This window comes from Lampris incognitus, chromosome 4, assembly GCF_029633865.1.
Source record: "Lampris incognitus isolate fLamInc1 chromosome 4, fLamInc1.hap2, whole genome shotgun sequence".
Lineage (NCBI taxonomy): Eukaryota > Metazoa > Chordata > Actinopteri > Lampriformes > Lampridae > Lampris > Lampris incognitus.
The window spans coordinates 10,265,896-10,283,747 of record NC_079214.1 but is presented as its reverse complement, the minus strand read 5'-3'; the positions used below and the strand labels follow the sequence as shown (position 1 = coordinate 10,283,747).

The following is a 17,852-nucleotide window of genomic DNA, read 5'->3' as shown; positions in this document are numbered from 1 at the left end:
TCTGAAGGAGCATGCTGAACATCCTGATATCCTCACTGGTGGACCCGGACAGAAGTTTAAGGAGCTTCAGAAGGAGTGAGCGGCTTGCATCCATACTCGTATGTAATTATTCACCAGTATGTGTGGCGTTGGTCCGTGTTGGGGTTATTTGCTCGGGAGTTGTTGAATCAACTGTGCTGTATTTTTACCCATTTATTTCTCGTAAGCTGGCGGTGAAGGGAAGATTTGGGAGTGGGGCCTGGTCAGGAAATAATCATGTTATGTTTGAACAGTAGTCCAGTCAAACCCAGCCTGGGTTTTTCTTTTAAAGGATGGCCTGTCTAAGCAGGCGGACGAATGTAATACTCCCCGACTGAAATATAGCTGTGGGTTTGAGAGTTGTAAATCTGCCCTGATCCTCTTCTCAGGGTGACCCTAGCTCTTGTGGAGGTCGTTCTGAGCTTCAACCTTCAAGCCCTATTTACCAATATTGACTGGTTGTGTTTTCGTGTGGCAGGATTACATCTTGGCGTTAATTAACCTCGAGACCACCTACAGAGCCGCCGAGCCCTCCGCCCTGTGCGGGGACAACAAAGCGGGAGATCATCTCCGAGCTGGTTTGCAGGAATGCGACTGCTTGTTTTATCCGGAAAAGATAGGGTGCAACGGTGCATTCAGCGTTAGCTAATTAGGCACTCGCACAAAATATGCAAATGATGTGCATATTTCTCAGAGGGATGTATAAAGTCACATGCCCTCGCCGTTTTGTTGCGTAACCACCCTAGACCACTTTTCTATTCATGTGTGCCTTTTGTGTTTTCTTGCGCCCGTACAAGAAACATATGGGATTCTATGTAAAACAATGGGAGCACAGGAGGGTGGATTGTTGCATCCTGTGGGTGGGGTCTGGTTTGGGAAGTCATAGGGTGTCATTAGTGGTTTCCTGTGGGGTTGCTTATCAACCACAACCACCGTGCCAGTTTTCTCAGTGTTAAGAAGCTGCTGAGAGACTTAGCATATAAAGGATAGGGCAATCTGTTTTTTTGTTGTTGCACATCCTGTAACAGCCCAGACTGTTTGGTAAAAGCAGCGTCACCGAAATTCCAGCAGAAAGCAGGTCTTTTTACCGCCTCTCCACGTTTGAAATTCATGTAGGACCACGCCTGTGTTTTAGCAAGTTGTAGTCCACTTAGTGCAAATCACGTATGCTTAACATTGCCATTTCCCAAATCACCGTATCACGTTTAAGGGTTTTCAATGCACCTGTCCTGCCTTCCAAGCAGGCATCGGTTCCCCGTTCATTTCAGTGCAGTACGGAAATGGAAGTTGCATTGATTTGATTGACGTCTCCCGTCACGCTGACCATTTTTTTGCCAACGTTACATTCATTGTGAACGCATGGATTGATTGAGAAGCTTCCCGGTTGCTTTTAACTGCGTTTCAAACCAGCGACGGTAACGCGACCTTTGACCCCTCCCCAAATAAATAAATAATAAAAGCGGATCAAACGAATAAATAAAGGACCTCGTTTGCGCTGAGCGTTAGAATGCATCTCGAGTAAATATGGCAGCAACCGGATAAAGTCAAACCACATTAAAAGCCGAGTGTGAACACACCCAAGATGCTTTGAAGGGAGGATTTAAATCTGATTTCTCACCCCCCCCCCAGGACGTGGGGGGGGTGAGAAATCCCACTGAAAATGACTGGAAGCCAAAGGCTGTGTGGAAGTTGGTAAAAACAAACAAACTCAAAACATGGATGGAAAGTGGTCAGGGGTGATGTTTAAGTGCACGGGGGGGGTTTTGTGGTTAAAGGGCTAAGAAACACGCAACAACAACGGCGGCGGCGCGGTGCTGTAAACGTGGCCTCCAACCCGCGTCCATCATTCCAGCGGCGAAAGTGAACGTTCAAGCATGAGAGGGGGGAGGGGCCCGGGCAGCGACGGCCCCTCCCCTCCGGGGGCTCCTGACGCGGCGCCGTTTATTTCCCCGGGAAGAAACGGTGACGCTCGCCTTTTTTTAGCGACATGAAAAATGCATAGAGACGAGGCAGCGCATGAATAATCCACAAGAGCGGCCCGGCCCGAATATACAACGCCGACCCCGCGCACCGCCGTCGGCGACGAGCGGGTTTACGGGCGTGTGGCGTCGACGCGTGTCCGTCTCTAGCCGCTCCGCCACCCCCGCGGAGGCGCAATGGTTTGCTCCAGACAGACATGTCACACGGCCGCGGCGCTCGGCAAGGGAGCACACGGGAGCGACGCAAAGCCTGCCATTGCTGCCGCGCGCTGGATCCGCGGGAGCGAGTGATGTCGTAGCGCTTCGCCCAACTTTTTTCCCCCCACACACACACCCCCGCGCGCGCCCTCCGCGAGCAAACGCCAAGGGGACGACGTTCCGTTCCCGCCTTTAGAGCCGGATACATCGTACGACTTTTCCGCGTGCCTTGAGTGACGGACGGGCGGCTGGAGATAAAAAGGGAGAATGAACTTTGCACTTTCCCCGAAAGCGCGCTCTCCGTGTCATGTTTTCCGTCGTACCGGGTAGAACGAAATAACGCAGCCCGGCGTGGCGGCAGCTGGGCGGAACTCACGGGAAAGAGTGATACTTTCTTTTAAAAACAAAAAACGACAACAAACTTTTAACCCTCTACTTTTGAAGCGGGACGAGAGTGTGAAATGACTGCCAAAGCTTCAAATAAGGTAACTATCTGGTGGAGCGACAACAGCAACAACAAGGGTGTTTTGTCCCCGTCTGTTGCCCGTTGCGACTGACCGAAGTGGGGATAGGTTAGATCCATCACTGACGCGAAGAGACGGGCTTTGTCATGGCCTCATGTGAAGACTACAGGGTTTAATTGAGTAATTTAGCCCGAGCTGATTATACCGTTCACGTTTTGCCTTTGAATAACTGGGCATGGCTTTTCTGAGCGTGGTCAACGATAGGCAGTTCTCTCCGAATGGCCCACTCAAGTTGTTTGCATGGTTTCAGACCCGGAGATTAGGCCAACCCCTCCATGGATCCGTCTACCTGTTGATCTCAGGGTCGCGACGCTGTGGTGAAATGTGGCCTTGGTGGCTGGAAACCCCCTGTGGCGTCCAAATGAATTAGGCTGCTTTGGCCAAACACTGCCACAGCCTGATTGGCAATGGCTCCATCCTAGGATCGTAGTGCAGACTGGGTAGGTCAAATGTGAAGTGGTGTGCACATGCTGGTTTTCCTTCCTTTTTTCCCCGCTCTCACGTAGGTACCATTGCTCTGGAGTCTGGAGCAGCTCTTGCTGTGTGGTGTGCAGGCCACATAAATGCAGAATAAAGTGGGTTAGGTCAGGTGCAGACAGAGCAGAAGGGTCGTCAAATAGTCCTTCGTTAAGTTCGTGATTTCTAATGTGAAGACATGTCGGTTGTTAAAGGTGGTAGACACTCTAGCGCTCCCATTTCATAAACTACTTGAAATAAACGACAAGCCTGGGTTGGGGCTATTTGCGTTACCTTTGATATTGAGCTGTGTGATGTCTCAGGAGGCAGTGTAAAATGTGTATTTTTAGGGAGTGTATTAACTGGGTCAACCCACATGTTAGACAGTCCTATCCTAAATACTACCATCGGCCCATGAATCATTTTCTGTTTTTGTTTTATTTTTATTTGAAAAGTAAGGAATGTGTTTTGTTTATTTCACTGCTGATGTTGCTATTCAGGTTTGGTCGGTTGTTCCAGTCTGACCAAGCTCTGCAGTATCAGAGACGAGCTCCTATATGAGGAAAGTTGCAGGCGGTGGTTGGGTGCAGAACTTCCTCTGTCATCGCTTGTTGTGATGGGTCCCAAAGTGGAAGCATAGAGATGAGTTGTTCTATAGAATAAAATTTTTATAGAATGTTATAGAGTAGAACATATATATTTTATATATATATATATATATATATATATGTGCACATATATACAATAATTCATGTTTTTACCATTTATGTTTTGCTATTCACTAAATGTTATATATGCTCTGTGCAACTCATCGGCGCTTTATTTTGCTTTTTCTTGGGCGACTTCTCATCATTTTCAGTTGTAAGAAATATTTTTCAAAGTCAGCCTTCCCAAAAACTTTGTTGGAATCTGCATTTATTTTGGAAACAGATGTTGGTGTATTCTGCATTGTCTGTCTTCCCATGTTACATAGACAGTGTCCAGGCCTTTCTGATATAGGTGATGCACTATCTTAGCAACCAGTAATGATTAATCAACACGACACAGATGTGGCCTTGTCTCTAGAGTTACCTTTCATGAACAAGACTTGGAGAGATGGACACTTACTCTGTGGTGACTGGATGATCAGAAATTTGCTCAGAGACAGAGACCACGTAAAGCAATCCTCTAACTAACCCCACAGACCGGCCCCTAGATGTTGTGGTAATAGATCCAATCATGCATGCAACTTGGCCATGGGTAATGTCAGAAATGATCTGTCATATGTTATACCACTTGTATTAGCCTCCTGTTTGTGGTTTGTCAATCACTACACATGTAATAACTTCCACCTGATGGGTTGCGATACTTATACCAGCCGTACTGGCCACATACCAGCTAAAGATAGGGGAAACAATGACTGAGAAGAGCGTTTCATTAGGTGTTGTGATGCTGTTTGTCAGGAATTAAGAGATGCCTGTGGTTGTGTTAGCGTAATGTTTCAAATCTTAGAAAAGCTAATATACCGGAGTACCGATGACTCACGCTTCAACTGTGGGTTAATAAGTTGCTGTTTTAATAGAAAACAGTCCTTTTTTCCCATTTCAATCCAAGTGTCTGCTTTCCTGTATTCATTGTTTTTAGAGATTCGCCTCCTCTACCCATGAAACCTGTAATGGTAACTTGTTTGGAGGAGCAAGTGTTTGTATGGATCGGGACGGGGCAGTGCAAACTACTTCATTCTACACTCTTTGCTGCATGTAGTTGATTACCAACAAGCAGGAAAGCATGGCGTGGTTGCTGTGAATATTTTCAAAGCCATTTGAAAATCACATAAATCCAGTGGACACTGTTTGCATCACAATGAGGACATTAACTGCTCCCCATCACAATTCATTGCCGTCCAGTCCAACCCCCCCCCCCCCCAAACCTCACTGGCTTTCATTTACACCTGCTTACCCTTATTAATGCAACACAAAGAACAAACCACAATTTAGTAAACCAGCAGTTCTGTAGCCTTCAGGTCTATTTTGAGAGGGTAAGACTGAAAGAAGCGAAGTGGGTAAATGTATGTGGCTCCTCCTCGTCTCCGCTCCCGGTTGTGGATGGAGATGGTTCTGTTAATTAGAGTAGACCCAGCACGGCTTCTGTTTTGCTTTGATGATTGTACATCTCCCATTAGCATCAGCGAAGGAGGAAAATGTAATTAGAGGAGTGCGAGTGAGAGCGAGGAGATGAGAGGTTGATTTTATTTCGTTCTATATGTCCTTGGCTCCCTGTCCATCTCCTTTGCAAGGGGGCTGCACAGAACAGCTGAGGCTAGAGTCTCTGAGGCCATGAGCCATTGCAGCGCTCCTCAAAGCCGGTCTCCTATCCCATGGAGGTTTTGTTTTTGTTTTTTTTGTTTTTTTGTATTCCCCTCATGAAGTGGTGACTCTCCCAGGAAAGTGTGACCCTCTCGAATAGCTTTGATTCAAAAGAATATGTCGGCACCCATCAGGAGAGCAGGTGTTAAGCATTCTCCTAATATGAGATAAAAAGGTTGCCAGTGGCTTATATGGAGTGGTGCAGCCTGGGGCCTGTTGGTTCAGCTGGGTCTCAGTATTTTGGCCTGTTTGTCCTTGTCTCCAGCCTACTCGGGTTTTTGGCATATGACTACATGACATCTGAGCTCAAGCTTTCTCCAATCTTTGTTTATTCCAACTCAGAGACTACATCTTGGTGCTTAAATCCATTTAATTATTAAATTCTGCCCCCACATACCCTAATGTTTATTTCCCTACACAGTATCCACAAAAGACGTTACTGTAAAAAAAAAAAAGGCCCCATTCTGTCAACACTTTCTCTGCAACTACAACCAAAAGATTTGGGCTTACAAATTGTGATATCGGATGACAGATTTCCAACTTGTTTTGACTTTGGAAACTACAGACTGATTTGGGAATGGTGGTGATAGAGGCTGGATGGAAACCTATGTGACTCGGATCCGTTGCGCTCATCATGCAAGTGCACTAATTTGGGAAGACTCTGATGTGTGGCACTTTTCCCTGCCTCTATAACCCTTCCCCCTCCCTTCTTCTGCCTGCAAAGCAGAGGATTTTGAGATCTCCCAAACCACAATAGTGTTCTATTCCTGTCCGAAGAGGAGATGAACTGTAGTGGGGTTTCCATCGAGCCAGTTTATGCAGAATTTGATGTTTCAAATGGGAAAAGGCTGAATGGAAACCCTAAACTTCCCCCAAAGAATCCCAAATACTGCAAAAAAGTTTGCTTGCTTGAGGTGGTTTTTGCTTTTTTTTCAATAGTTGATGCGCTAAATGGGTGATGCAAACGCATTTGCGGAATTTAAAAATTAAATGTATTTTTTCCATTATTTAATCATGTCAAATGTTCCTTACGGCAGCATGGTGGCACAGTGGTTAGCGCAGTTGCCTCACAGCAAGACGGTCCTGGGTTCAAACCCTAGTGTTGTCCAGCCTTGGGCGGGGGGTCGTCCCAGATGTGGAGTTTGCATGTTCTGCCCGTCTCTGCGTGGGTTTCCTCCAGGTGCTCCGGTTTTCTCCCACAGTCCAAAGACATTAGGTCAGGTGAATCGGCCATACTAAATTGTCCCTAGGTGTGACTGTGTCGGCCCTGTGATGGACTGGCGGCCTGTCCAGGGTGTCTCCCCATCTGCCACCCAATGGCTGCTGGGATAGGCTCCAGCATCCCCGCGACCCGAATTTGGGTAAGCGGCTTGGATAATGGATGGAAAAATGAAATGCAAGTAGAATTTAATCACATGATCAACTGTTTCTTCATCTTAACTGGTCCACCTCTGTTGTGGCTGTTGAAGTAGGAACATTTGACAGAGGATGTAAAACTACATTCAGGTTTTTATTCGCTTAAACAGATCGATGTAAACTCAAAGTCCGCTTAAAATTCGCTTGACAATTGAGTGGAATCATTTGTCATGCTTGCCCGGAGTTGGGGCAGTAGCTTGACCCAATCCCTCTGAACATCGTTGGGGCTCATCTGTACTTTTCATATAATAAGGACATCACACCTCTGTAGAAAGATGCATCCATCCGTTGATGTAGATCTTTGAACTCACTTCATGTCAGTTTAAAAACAAAATGCTGAGTTGAACCATTTGTGCTGTAACAGCTATGTGAAATGGAGTGGTGGACCAGGGGGGCGATACAGACAGGGATTAAAATGTAACAGTGTAATTTGGTGTTGAATTTATTGTTAATGTGCACACACAGACACATGGCAAGCTCAGAATTGAGGTTATTTCAGATAATTTTTTCTTTGGCTCTTTAAGGGAGGAACCAAACTGTCATTGTTATTCAGGCTCTAAAAGCAGAAGCTGACTGTAATGATGAACATGAACCCCTTTTATTTTATGTATTTATTTATTTTGAAATGGTTGCTTTTAAGAGTAGAGGTAAGGGAGATTAGAGGTCCAGGGGGAGCAGTTGATTTTGTTGTGCCGTTTCACCGCCATCTGAAGGATGTCTCTAACCCCCCTCATCTCTGGAGGGAATTCCAGGGCAGAGACACACAGCGGGAGGCAGGTAATAAAGCGAAGAGAGGGAGAGCTGAAAATACCTTTTGCATGGAAGAGAAGGGGGTTTGGAGGGAGGGGGTCAGAGAGAAAGATGGATTGGGCACAATTTGACTCACATGATAAACCTTGAAAAGCCCTGGTCCCCCCCCCCCTTATAATCATGGCGTTAATGCCCAGAAAGAATCTGTTTGGCTTCTTCCCTGTCTATGGCGTAGAAGCCTGTTTTAATCTCGGTTGGTAAAGGATGCTGGGAAGTGGAGTTCATATCCTGACCTGGTAGGGTTGACATTTTCAGTTGCCTCTTACCTGGCAAGATGAGCGAAGCATTAAACCACATAAGGGAGGAAAAGTGCTTTGTTTGCAGATGGGTGGAAGATGAAGTTTGGGTCGTAGTAGAATTCGTAGATACTGTAGTAAGATTTCATTATAGATTTTGTAAACTGTAGATAGTCCCTTGTGGTTTTGTGATGGCTCCAAAGAAACAGAACCAGGGTCATTGGCAGAATTGACATTCCCATTTACACATGTGCTATTGTCGCGTTGTAAAGGATGCAGTCTAGGGAACATTGGGCCCATAAGTCATGTTAGGCTAAAACTTATTGCTTGATAGAAAACAAAATCTGGTAAGGTCTGCTTTCTAGGGTCACCCGTGAAGAAAAATATTCTAGTTCATCTGACAAGTGTGATTTAATGACTTCTTGGACGTCTGCTTTATTTCCTCCTCCAAAATCATCCTAATCATTACTAGAGTGTAGGGTTGGGCATCAAGAACCGGTTCCAGAACTCTTGATTCCAATGGAATCATTAAGAAATTTTAATTTCGATTCTGCTTATCGGTTCCTAAACAAATTTCACTTGCGCTAGTTTCAGTTTCAGGACCTGGCTATCTGGCAGTGCCGATAGTCAGACAAGTTGAATGCAAGCATGTCTTCCCATCTCCTAAGCTACACACTGGCTCGCTTTATGGACTGGACGACGATGCGAAAAACAATACGTTTTGATTTTGTTTTGTTTTGTTTTGTTTTGATCGAATCGCCATGTTCCTTCCAGCTTGGTCCTGCGTCCCAACAGATACAATTGGCCGTGTCTGCGGGTGGGAAGCCAGATGTGGGTATGTGTCCTGGTTCCTTCACTAGCGCCTCCTCTGGTCGGTCGGGACACCTGTTCAGGGGGGAGGGGGAACTGGGGGAAATGGCGTGATCCTTCCACGCGCTATGTCCCCCTGGTGAAACTCCTCACTGTCAGGTGAAAAAAAACGGCTGGCGACTCCACATGTATCGGAGGAGACATGTGGTAGTCTGCAGCCCTCCCCGGATTGGCAGAGGGGGTGGAGCAGCGACCAGGATGGCTTGAAAGAGTGGGGTAATTAGCTGGATACAATTGGGGAGGAAAGGGGGGGGAGTTGTGCAAATACTGTGATGTATTTTTTTCGTAGATTAATGTTTGCACAGACGCTCCTACTTTTATGGATATGAATTGTATGAAGGTTTTTAAAAGTAAACTTTTTTTTCTGTGAAATAAGCATGTTACCTGTTTTGACCCCTGCCCTCAAAAGAATTCGAATTGAGAATCGTTAAGAACCGAAATGAATAAGCAGACTCAGAATTATTAAAATCCAAACAATGCCCAACCCTACTACAGTGATAAATTCTTGGCAAAGGGTGCATGAAAGTTAAAAGCTGCATATAGTTGGTGAAAATACATCACGCCCTTTTTATTCCTTTATTATTGCATTACATATTGCAGAAAACAAAAATACCGCAATGTTGATTTACCCGCCACCCCCACCCTCCTACCCCACAAATATCATTCCTCAGTAATCATAAGGGATTACAAGTGTAGAGTTTTGCTAACAAACCCATAAATCCCCTGTGGAAGGCTCGGGAATGGCCTGACCATGTGGACAGCCCATGCCTTTTCTCTTTTAAGTCTGTGTGAGCTGTGGTTTGGAGATAGAGGAGACTCTATATGCCGGCAGCCATACCAACGTGTTCCCTGGCTCTGCCGAATAACAGAAGCTAAGCAAGTACAGGCTTGGCTAGTACTTAGATGGGAGACCTCCCAGGAAAACTGAGTTGCTGCTGGAAGTGGTCTTGATGGGCCAGTAGGGGACAGTCTTCCCTTCTGGTCCTAATAAAAAAAATAACAAAATGCCCCAGTGCAGTGACTGGGACGCTGTGTTGTTGGAAAGGTCGTCCTTCGGATGAGACGTTAAAACCGAAGTCCTGACTCACTGTGGTCATTAAAGGATCCCATGACACTTATCGCAAAAAGTAGAGGGTCCCCCAGTGCCCTGGCAAAATTCCCAACCTAGCTCCCTCCACCCGGTCACGTAATCATCCCCCATGTAATTCGCTCAATGATACCTCCCTCTGCACCTCACGCTGATGTGTGGTGAGCATTCTAGTGGAAAATGGAAGACTTGATAAAGGAGATCCCATTACTATATGCTCGGCTGCTATATTTGTTTTGTTGGTAGAGCATTATCAGTGAATCAGTGTAAGGGTATGGTCACACATGCGCACAATTAACATTGGTGAATACTCGCCTCCCTTCCATTCTATGCAGGCAAAGGGGTGAATAAAACATTCGCTTTCAGTGGCGAAGGAAATTTGGATCTTGGCTTCGCATGGACTTCAACTTTGGTGAACTTTGACTGCCAAATCCACATTCTAAACCAATAGCAAAGAAGTGTGTGTGTGTGTGTGTGTGTGTGTGTGTGTGTGTGTGTGTGTGTGTGTGTGTGTGTGTGTGTGTGGTTGACCCCACTTGGCGTCACATCCTCCACTGTCCATATTCAGCACGACAAGATACGAATTTCGCCTCGGCAGGCGATGGGTATTCGCGCATGTGTGACCATAACCTAATACTGTGGTGCGCCATCTTTCACTCACTTTGTCTTGTCTTTGAATCCATTGATGAAGACAGGGCCCTACATGTCTTTGAGCATCCTTCGTTTCCATCAAGCAGCCATCCTAACGAGGCGAGGCCAGCCCAGGTCAGCCCCTCATCCTTGTTGGCAGGGCAGGTCTGTGCAGGGATTTATCATGCCCACGACAGGCACAAGGGATTTGACACAGGGCGATGTGTGTGTGTGTGTGTGTGTGTGTGTGTGTGTGTGTGTGTGTGTGTGTGTGTGTGTGTGTGTGTGTGTGTGTGTGTGTGTGTGTGTGTGTGCGTGCGTGTGAGATGAGTGGAAAAAGGGGAAGAGTAAGCGTATTGGAGGTGTAGTGCAAAAGAATAGGGGAGGGAGAGTGAGTGCATGTGGCATCCGTGGCTCAGCTGGTTAGACTAGAGAGAAAGAGGTTGGAACAGATTCATCCCAAGGCTTATTGCACTGCATGCCTTCAGTCTCTCTCTCTCTCGCTCGCTCCCTCTCTCGTTCAACATTGCTTGTTACAGATGGCAGAAGGGTGCAGATGATAGAGCAATGACAATGCTTAAAGGTGACTTTGATGCTGCATATAAAGCCAACTGTATGGAAGTGTCAATAACCGTAAACCAAAAAGAGCTCAGTTTAAAGGAGAGCAAACACTGTTCATTGGCTTTCTCTGGGATAAGATGGGGCATGTTTTTCTCTCACAGTTGGGAGGTCTGTATTTTCCGCCGACAGCTTTCGCAGTTTGGCCTTTTCTGTGGAGGTGTCAAATTCATTTTATTTGCTGGATGTTTATCGGGTAATGTTGTTTGTTTTCACATTACTTGGCAGTGTGTGTGGCGCTTTCTTTGCCTCCTTGAAACTGGAGTTACTGGTCTGTCTCCAATATGTGTGACCCCGACAGCTCCTGCTGACTTAGTTGTCCGACTGTTACTGCTCCACCAGTGATTGTGACTTTTGTTTTTGAAATGAGCATCAATGTCCATCTCTATACATGTCAGAATAGGTCCATTGCTCTATTTAGTCTACCTCCTATGAAAGACCCTACAGGATAAAGCCATTCGTTCATTTACTGTCCTCTGACCTGATCTGATCTTCATACAGGGTCCGTTCCTCAAACAAATGGTTGCCTTCTCTTGTGTGTGTTGTCTGTGTGCATGCGCATGTAGAGTCCTACCTCGTTTTTCCACATCACACTGAATTAGCCTCAGCTGTTGCTGTTCTCTTACTTCACTGCAGTCATACTGTCTTATATGACTGTCCTATTCAAGGTAGGGCTGGGCAATAATTCACTGTTTTCGTTTATTATCTGTGGTTGGTATTGTATCAGGGTGAAATTTGGATGATAGAGATACAGTTTTGGTATCAAGATTAATCATAATTAAAATCTGTTATCTAAAATTTCTCACAAAATGAGGTCTGAAATCTCTGAGGGAGTACTAGGCTATTTGAAAACTCGTTTTGGTTTGATGTTACATTTTACAAAACGGTTCAATGTGATGAACCTCAGTTGGATTCTTAAACATGGCATTTTACCATGAAAAATTAAATATTACCACCATCTCATGGTGGTAATATTCTCCATATCACCCGGAACTAATATGAGGATGCACTTGTGTGTATGCATGAATGAGCTAATTTGTGAGGGAGAGTGTTAAAGGGTTAGTATACTGTACTAGCTTTACATAGTCAAGAGGTCACATTATTGGACCAACAGAAGCACCATATTGGGTTAGACCATTTCCTCCTTACATTAATTGACTCTGTTTACATCATCATAGACAATCGATGCCGGTCAAGTATGATTCATCCTGTTGGTGAAGTAGATTATTTGAGTCTTCAGATGGCTATAGAAGCTGATCCTGGATCCACAGAGTCTGTTGCATTGTGGGCAGTTGTGAGTAGCAGTTTTGGTGGTGTATCGCCTTTCTGGGTTGTCTTTTTGTTTCCGTGGTATGGTGGAGGTCCTTTTCGTGTTGCACTGTGCCTTCATAGATCATCCTTCTCCAAAGGTTTCTGTCACAGGCCATCTCTTTCCAGTTGTTGAAGTTGAAGTGGCATTTCCTCAGGTGGGATGTGAGGTTATCCTTGTACTGCTTTTTTTGCCCCCCTTGGGTGCGCGTCCCCTCCTTAAGTTGGCCTTAGAGGGTATGTTTTGGGAGACGGGCATTTGGCATACAGATTATATGGCCTTGTCAATCGCAGCTGGTATTGTGTGATAGTTGTGGAGATACTTTGTAGGTTGGCTTCCTTCAAGTTGCTGATGTTTGTTTACCTGTCTTCCCAGTTGGTCCTGAGGATCTTCCGTAGGCATTGCTGGTGATATTGTTTGAGGGCTTTGTTGTGCCTGCTGTAGGTAGTCCAGCTTTCAGCACCATAGAGGACTAAGTGTAGAACTTCTCCTTGATAAACAAGTAGTTTGGTCTTAGTCTGGATGTCCTGATCCTCGAAAACTCTATAACTCAGCCTTGTGAAGCCCCACTGGCACATTTTATTGTGTGTTGTATCTCAGCATAAATGTCTGCCCTGGTGGACAGGAGGCTGCCGAGATATGGGAAGTGATCCACATTCCCGAGATGTTGCCATCAATGTGAATTGTGGGGGCTTGGGTTATTCTTTTAGGTACAGGTTGATGGAGGATTTGGGTCTTCTTGATGTTGATGTTGAGTCCCAAGAGCCAGTATGCCCTGGTAAAGGCATTCAGGATGTTCTGAAGGTCTGCCTGTGAGTGAGCAAAGAGTGCATTGTCATCTGCATACTGGGGTTGCGTAATGGTAGTGGGAAGCGCTTTGCTTTTAGCCTTAAACCGCCTAAGGTTGAAGAGTCCACTGTCAGTCCTGTGGAGGACTAGATAATCCTCAGGTAGGTTGTTGCTTGTGATATGGAGGATAGTTGCCATGAAGATGGCAAACAGGGTGGGTGGGCCCTGGCCCTGTTGATTTTGACGTTTTTTGTGATCTTTAGCCCTGACAATCACAATCTATGAGATGTCGGCACTTGGATCGGGGATACAGCCATGATGTTTTGAACTTATTTCTCTGCCATAAAAGCATGTTGGTTATGACAAGGTCGTGTTCAGCATTTTGAGAGAAGGGGACTCCATTGGGGTTGATGTTACCTACACCCTCTTTACCGATTGTACTTTTCCAGACCTTGTGATCTTTGCCTACCCTGGCATTGAAATCCCCGAGTAAGAGAACGTTGTCTTTTTTTGGGGTGTTTGTAAGTAGTACATTGTCCAGTATGACATCGAAGATCTGTTTATCCTCATCCTATGAGTCCAAGGTGGGGCATAGGCAGTCACAGCTGTGACCATCTAGTTGTTCATGAGCTTCAGACGCAAAGTCACGAGCCACTAGTTGATGCCCACAGGGGATTCCGAGAAGTGGTGATAAGATTGCTTTTGATGGCGAATCCAATGCCATGAATTCTGGGTTTGTCCACTGCTTTGCCCTTCCAGAAGAAGGTATATCCACCTCCTTCAGTTGTCCCTCCTCTACTTGGCAGGTTTCTGATAGGGCACCATGTTGAACCTCAGCTCCCGTGTGATGATTGCAGTTCTATGTTTAGGTTGATCACTGGAGGCACTGTCCATGAGGGTTTGAACAGTCCACCCTCCAAAGTTCATAGTTTTTTGTTTTGTACCGCTATGAGGTGAACCCACTGGCTGCAGTATTCCAATCAGGTTTTGATGAAGCAAGCTATTTTTAGGGCACCTTATCTAGCCCCATCCCCATGTGGGGTGAGCAGAGTGACTCCTTAATAAGGCTGCTGAGTCATGGGTGCAGCTGCCGGAATGCTCTCTGCCGCAGTTCCGAGAGCAAGACAACTGCCTACTGCCAGTGCGTGGGTAGGAACACACAGACTTCACTGTCCTGCTCCCGTCACCATTTCCTGATCGACATAGGACTTAGGAGATGGTAGGTAGTAGAAAAAGACCTTCAGGAGAACACCTTATGTGGGATCTTTTTACAGGCAGAGGCTGGCACACAGTCTGTCACCACAAAGTCTGTAAGAGTAGACCAAGGTCCAATGGCAAGGAATCCAAGACAATTGGGGACCGCTCCCTGCAGCAGCCTTTTTCTGCCTTCATGGCCGTTGTGGTACTTCTCCCAGATTTTACCACCTGAACATTTTACCAGCCATCCTCTTCCACCTGCTCCACCATTGGAATTGGTTTGGGTCGCTCTTTGTCTGTACCCTCTCCCTTGACCTTACCGCCATGGGTAACCCTACCAGGAGCAGTAGCTCAAGACAGCTTCGCTATTGGGTTCTTTGGGTAAACGCAAACCTCTCTACCATGGCAAGTCGGCAATCCCAAGAGAAGAGGTTTACATCGCCGTGCTAACCATCATAAACCAACAATATGAAGCCACAGCTCTATACAAATATTTGTGTATGGATGATGTTTGTTCACTTTTCTATCATGTTGTTCCTGGAGTAAGTTCACAAATGGTAGTGTTGTGTGTTCTGTCCTCTTAAAGGAGCTCCGTCATGCAAACTACTCCTTTCTCTCTCTCTTCCCCTGATAGTCACCACTGATATCGACCTCTCCCCTTGCTTCCCTGTTATCTTGTTGAAAATTGCCCAATCATTTGATAATTGCCTCCTCCATAAACAAGCCTGGATTAGTTTGTCTGAGTCTCCTTTATCTCCTTTCTCTCTCTATCCCTCTCTCTCTGTGTTGAGGAAAAGCAGCCCATTACCTAAAAACCACTGTGAGTCAGAGCTCTGTTTACGTTTTCCACACGAGAACAGTCATGATGGCTGCAAATCCTAAACCTGCTACATTTGTTTTCCTTATTCAAATGAGAGCTGTGAAAACTATGTTCTCATTTGCCTTAATTATTCTTACATTTTGAAGGGATTTGCTAATATTTAATAAACGTTCATGATTATTTTAATGAAAAAACTCCAGAGCATCTGCTGTATTGTTCCTTCGCTATCTTGTTTGTACCATCTAGGAATCTGTCTACAATGTCCGTCAGTCTGTGCAGTTAGTATAAAGAATCAAACATTGCCTTCCTGTCTCCGATAAACACAGAGACCAACACACTTCTTTCAACATCCTGTCCAAAAATGCGAGCCCTCTGAAAGGGACTGGTTTTATTTCTTTTTATGTACACTACGAGGTTATATGAGACTAGGGGTGGGATGGTAGGAAAATTTCCTGTCATGATTATCCTGGCCAAAGTAATTGTGATTAATGATATTATCCCAATAGTCATAAATATATGCTTAAAACTCTAAAAATGGCACTAAAACATACTGGAATCACTTTACCTTACATTTTGTTAAGAAGCAAATATTTTTATTGCATCACAGGTAGGACACATGTTTTTTTGTTTTGTTTTTTTTGTTTTTTGTGAACAATATAGGATTTACATGAGGTCAAATTGCTGTTTACAGTGCTTCCACACTTGAATGATCGTTCTTTACAATGTGGGAGCAAACCACACGGGAGGGCCTCAAGGCAGTGATGTAAACAAGTTCTCTGTAGTGGCTATTTGAAGTTATTTATGTATTTTTGTTTTTCATGGGCATCTCATTAATCTAAAAGCCCTGCAACTCTTAACCCTTCCCACACATCTTGCCCACACACACGCCCCTCTGTATCTCATCTCTTGGGGAATGGTAATTGTGAAGACAGTTAAGTGCTGGGAACATGGCCGCTCTAACAGTAACTCATTAATTCACTATAGGTGCTGGCCCACAACACGCCTATTGTTGCAAAGTCTTAGGAAAGCTAGGGAATGTTGTGGAGTGGGCTTGGCCTCATGTTTTAGTGGGACCATGTGACGGCAATGTACGAGTTGTCATTCAGAATTTCGAAAGATGTTGGACAGCTTCGAGATTTGAAAGCCATGAGGTTGTGACTGTAGAGCTACACTCCAACCACTTGGCCTCAATGGGTATGTTCAAAAAGTCAATTATTGGAAACCAGTTGCCATTAATCTTAGTTCCAATTATTAGCCTTCAGTCCTCATTTAAAAATCCAATTTTTTTGGGTGGGTGGCTATGGATGGCGATACTCGATGTGCTGGGGAGGCAGGCCAACAGCCTCAAGGACCCCCTGCTGAATGTCCCCTTTGTTTTGTGTGTGTCACACCTCTGTGTCTGCTTGCCTGCCCATGTGGTTCAATGTGTTTCGTTGTTGTTAATCCCAGCTCAAGTGTGACGTGGGCTCCTTCAGTTAGAGCTGCTGTTTTGGTTCACTTTCTCTGCATTCGCCAGTACAGACACCCCCACCACTGTGTTATTACTAGACCGAGCTGTTTAATTTCTTTATACTTACTTAGTTACTGAGTTCAGCGTCGCAGGCTTTACTGTAAAACAGGTTGTGTTTTCACGGCCAGATCATTATAACTTTACCAGTAAGTGCTCATCGGCAGCTGTTGACATTCTTTTTTTAGTTCTCTGACAAATGTTTCCAGTAGCAACTCAGCCACGCATGCACCACACTGTTGCCTTTTTCGTACGCTCTCATTGCAGTTGTGTTAGATAGGAGGAGACTTGAGTGGGAAAAGGAGGCTGCAATATAGAAAAGGCAGGGAAGGAGTGAGAGACCCAAAGGGTGGGGACTGTAAAAGGCTAGGGAAACTGTTAGGAATGAGAAACAGGCTGTGAGTGAGAGAGTTTAGGGCCCTCTTTCCTTATCAGCACATTCCTCCAAGAGCGCGCGTACGTGTGTGTTGGTGGGGTGTGGATGGAGGGGTTGGATGAGGGAGTGTAGAATGGGAATACTGATAGCCTTGTGTCCGGCGAGTGAGTGAATCCAAAGGTTCCTGTGGGGCAGGTCTGTTTATCATCCTCACTGCCCTACCTTTGCGTTGCTGCTGTAAAAAAAAGCGAAAACAATTTTGTGCGTGTGTGTGTGTACATCCTTGCAAACACACACAAATAGACAGGGAACAGTTAAAAAAAAAAGCAAAAAAAAGCATATAACCTATTTATCTTGTACGCATACATTGGGAACCATTTTCCTAGGGGCTGTTTCAAGCTTTGGAGCTGGGACAAACACAGTTCAAGGCTACAGCAGGCGACGAGGCTTTGTGGGAAGTTAGAAACCAACCAGAAGTTAGCGTTATGTGGCCTCAACTGTCTGCATGTCTCTGTGGGCAGAGAACAGTTAGTGTGGATGAGTTAGGATGACTTTGCCGCCAGATAAGCTGTGCATAAGATGCTAGTCTAGTTTAGCTGTGTGTGTGTGGGTCACTTGCCAGCCCCGTTGCACATCAGCCGCGTGGAGCTGTACTGTGCTTGGTGGT

General features: G+C 45.5%; 1 protein-coding gene across 7 annotated transcripts in view; it reads left to right on the top strand.

The window, feature by feature from the left end:
* The window catches only part of tjp1a (tight junction protein 1a), a 111,468-nt gene that overhangs the window by 20,848 nt on the left and 72,768 nt on the right, over positions 1–17,852 (top strand). For 6 of the 7 annotated variants that reach the window (XM_056278858.1, XM_056278857.1, XM_056278853.1 and 3 more), the window contains exon 1: positions 1,975–2,680. The exons of the other annotated variant lie outside the window; for it this stretch is intronic. In XM_056278858.1, coding sequence (XP_056134833.1) covers positions 2,657–2,680 — 24 coding nt within the window. In that variant the 5' untranslated portion in view covers positions 1,975–2,656. Of the gene's footprint in view, positions 1–1,974; positions 2,681–17,852 lie in introns of those variants that run through there. 7 annotated transcript variants of the gene reach the window in all.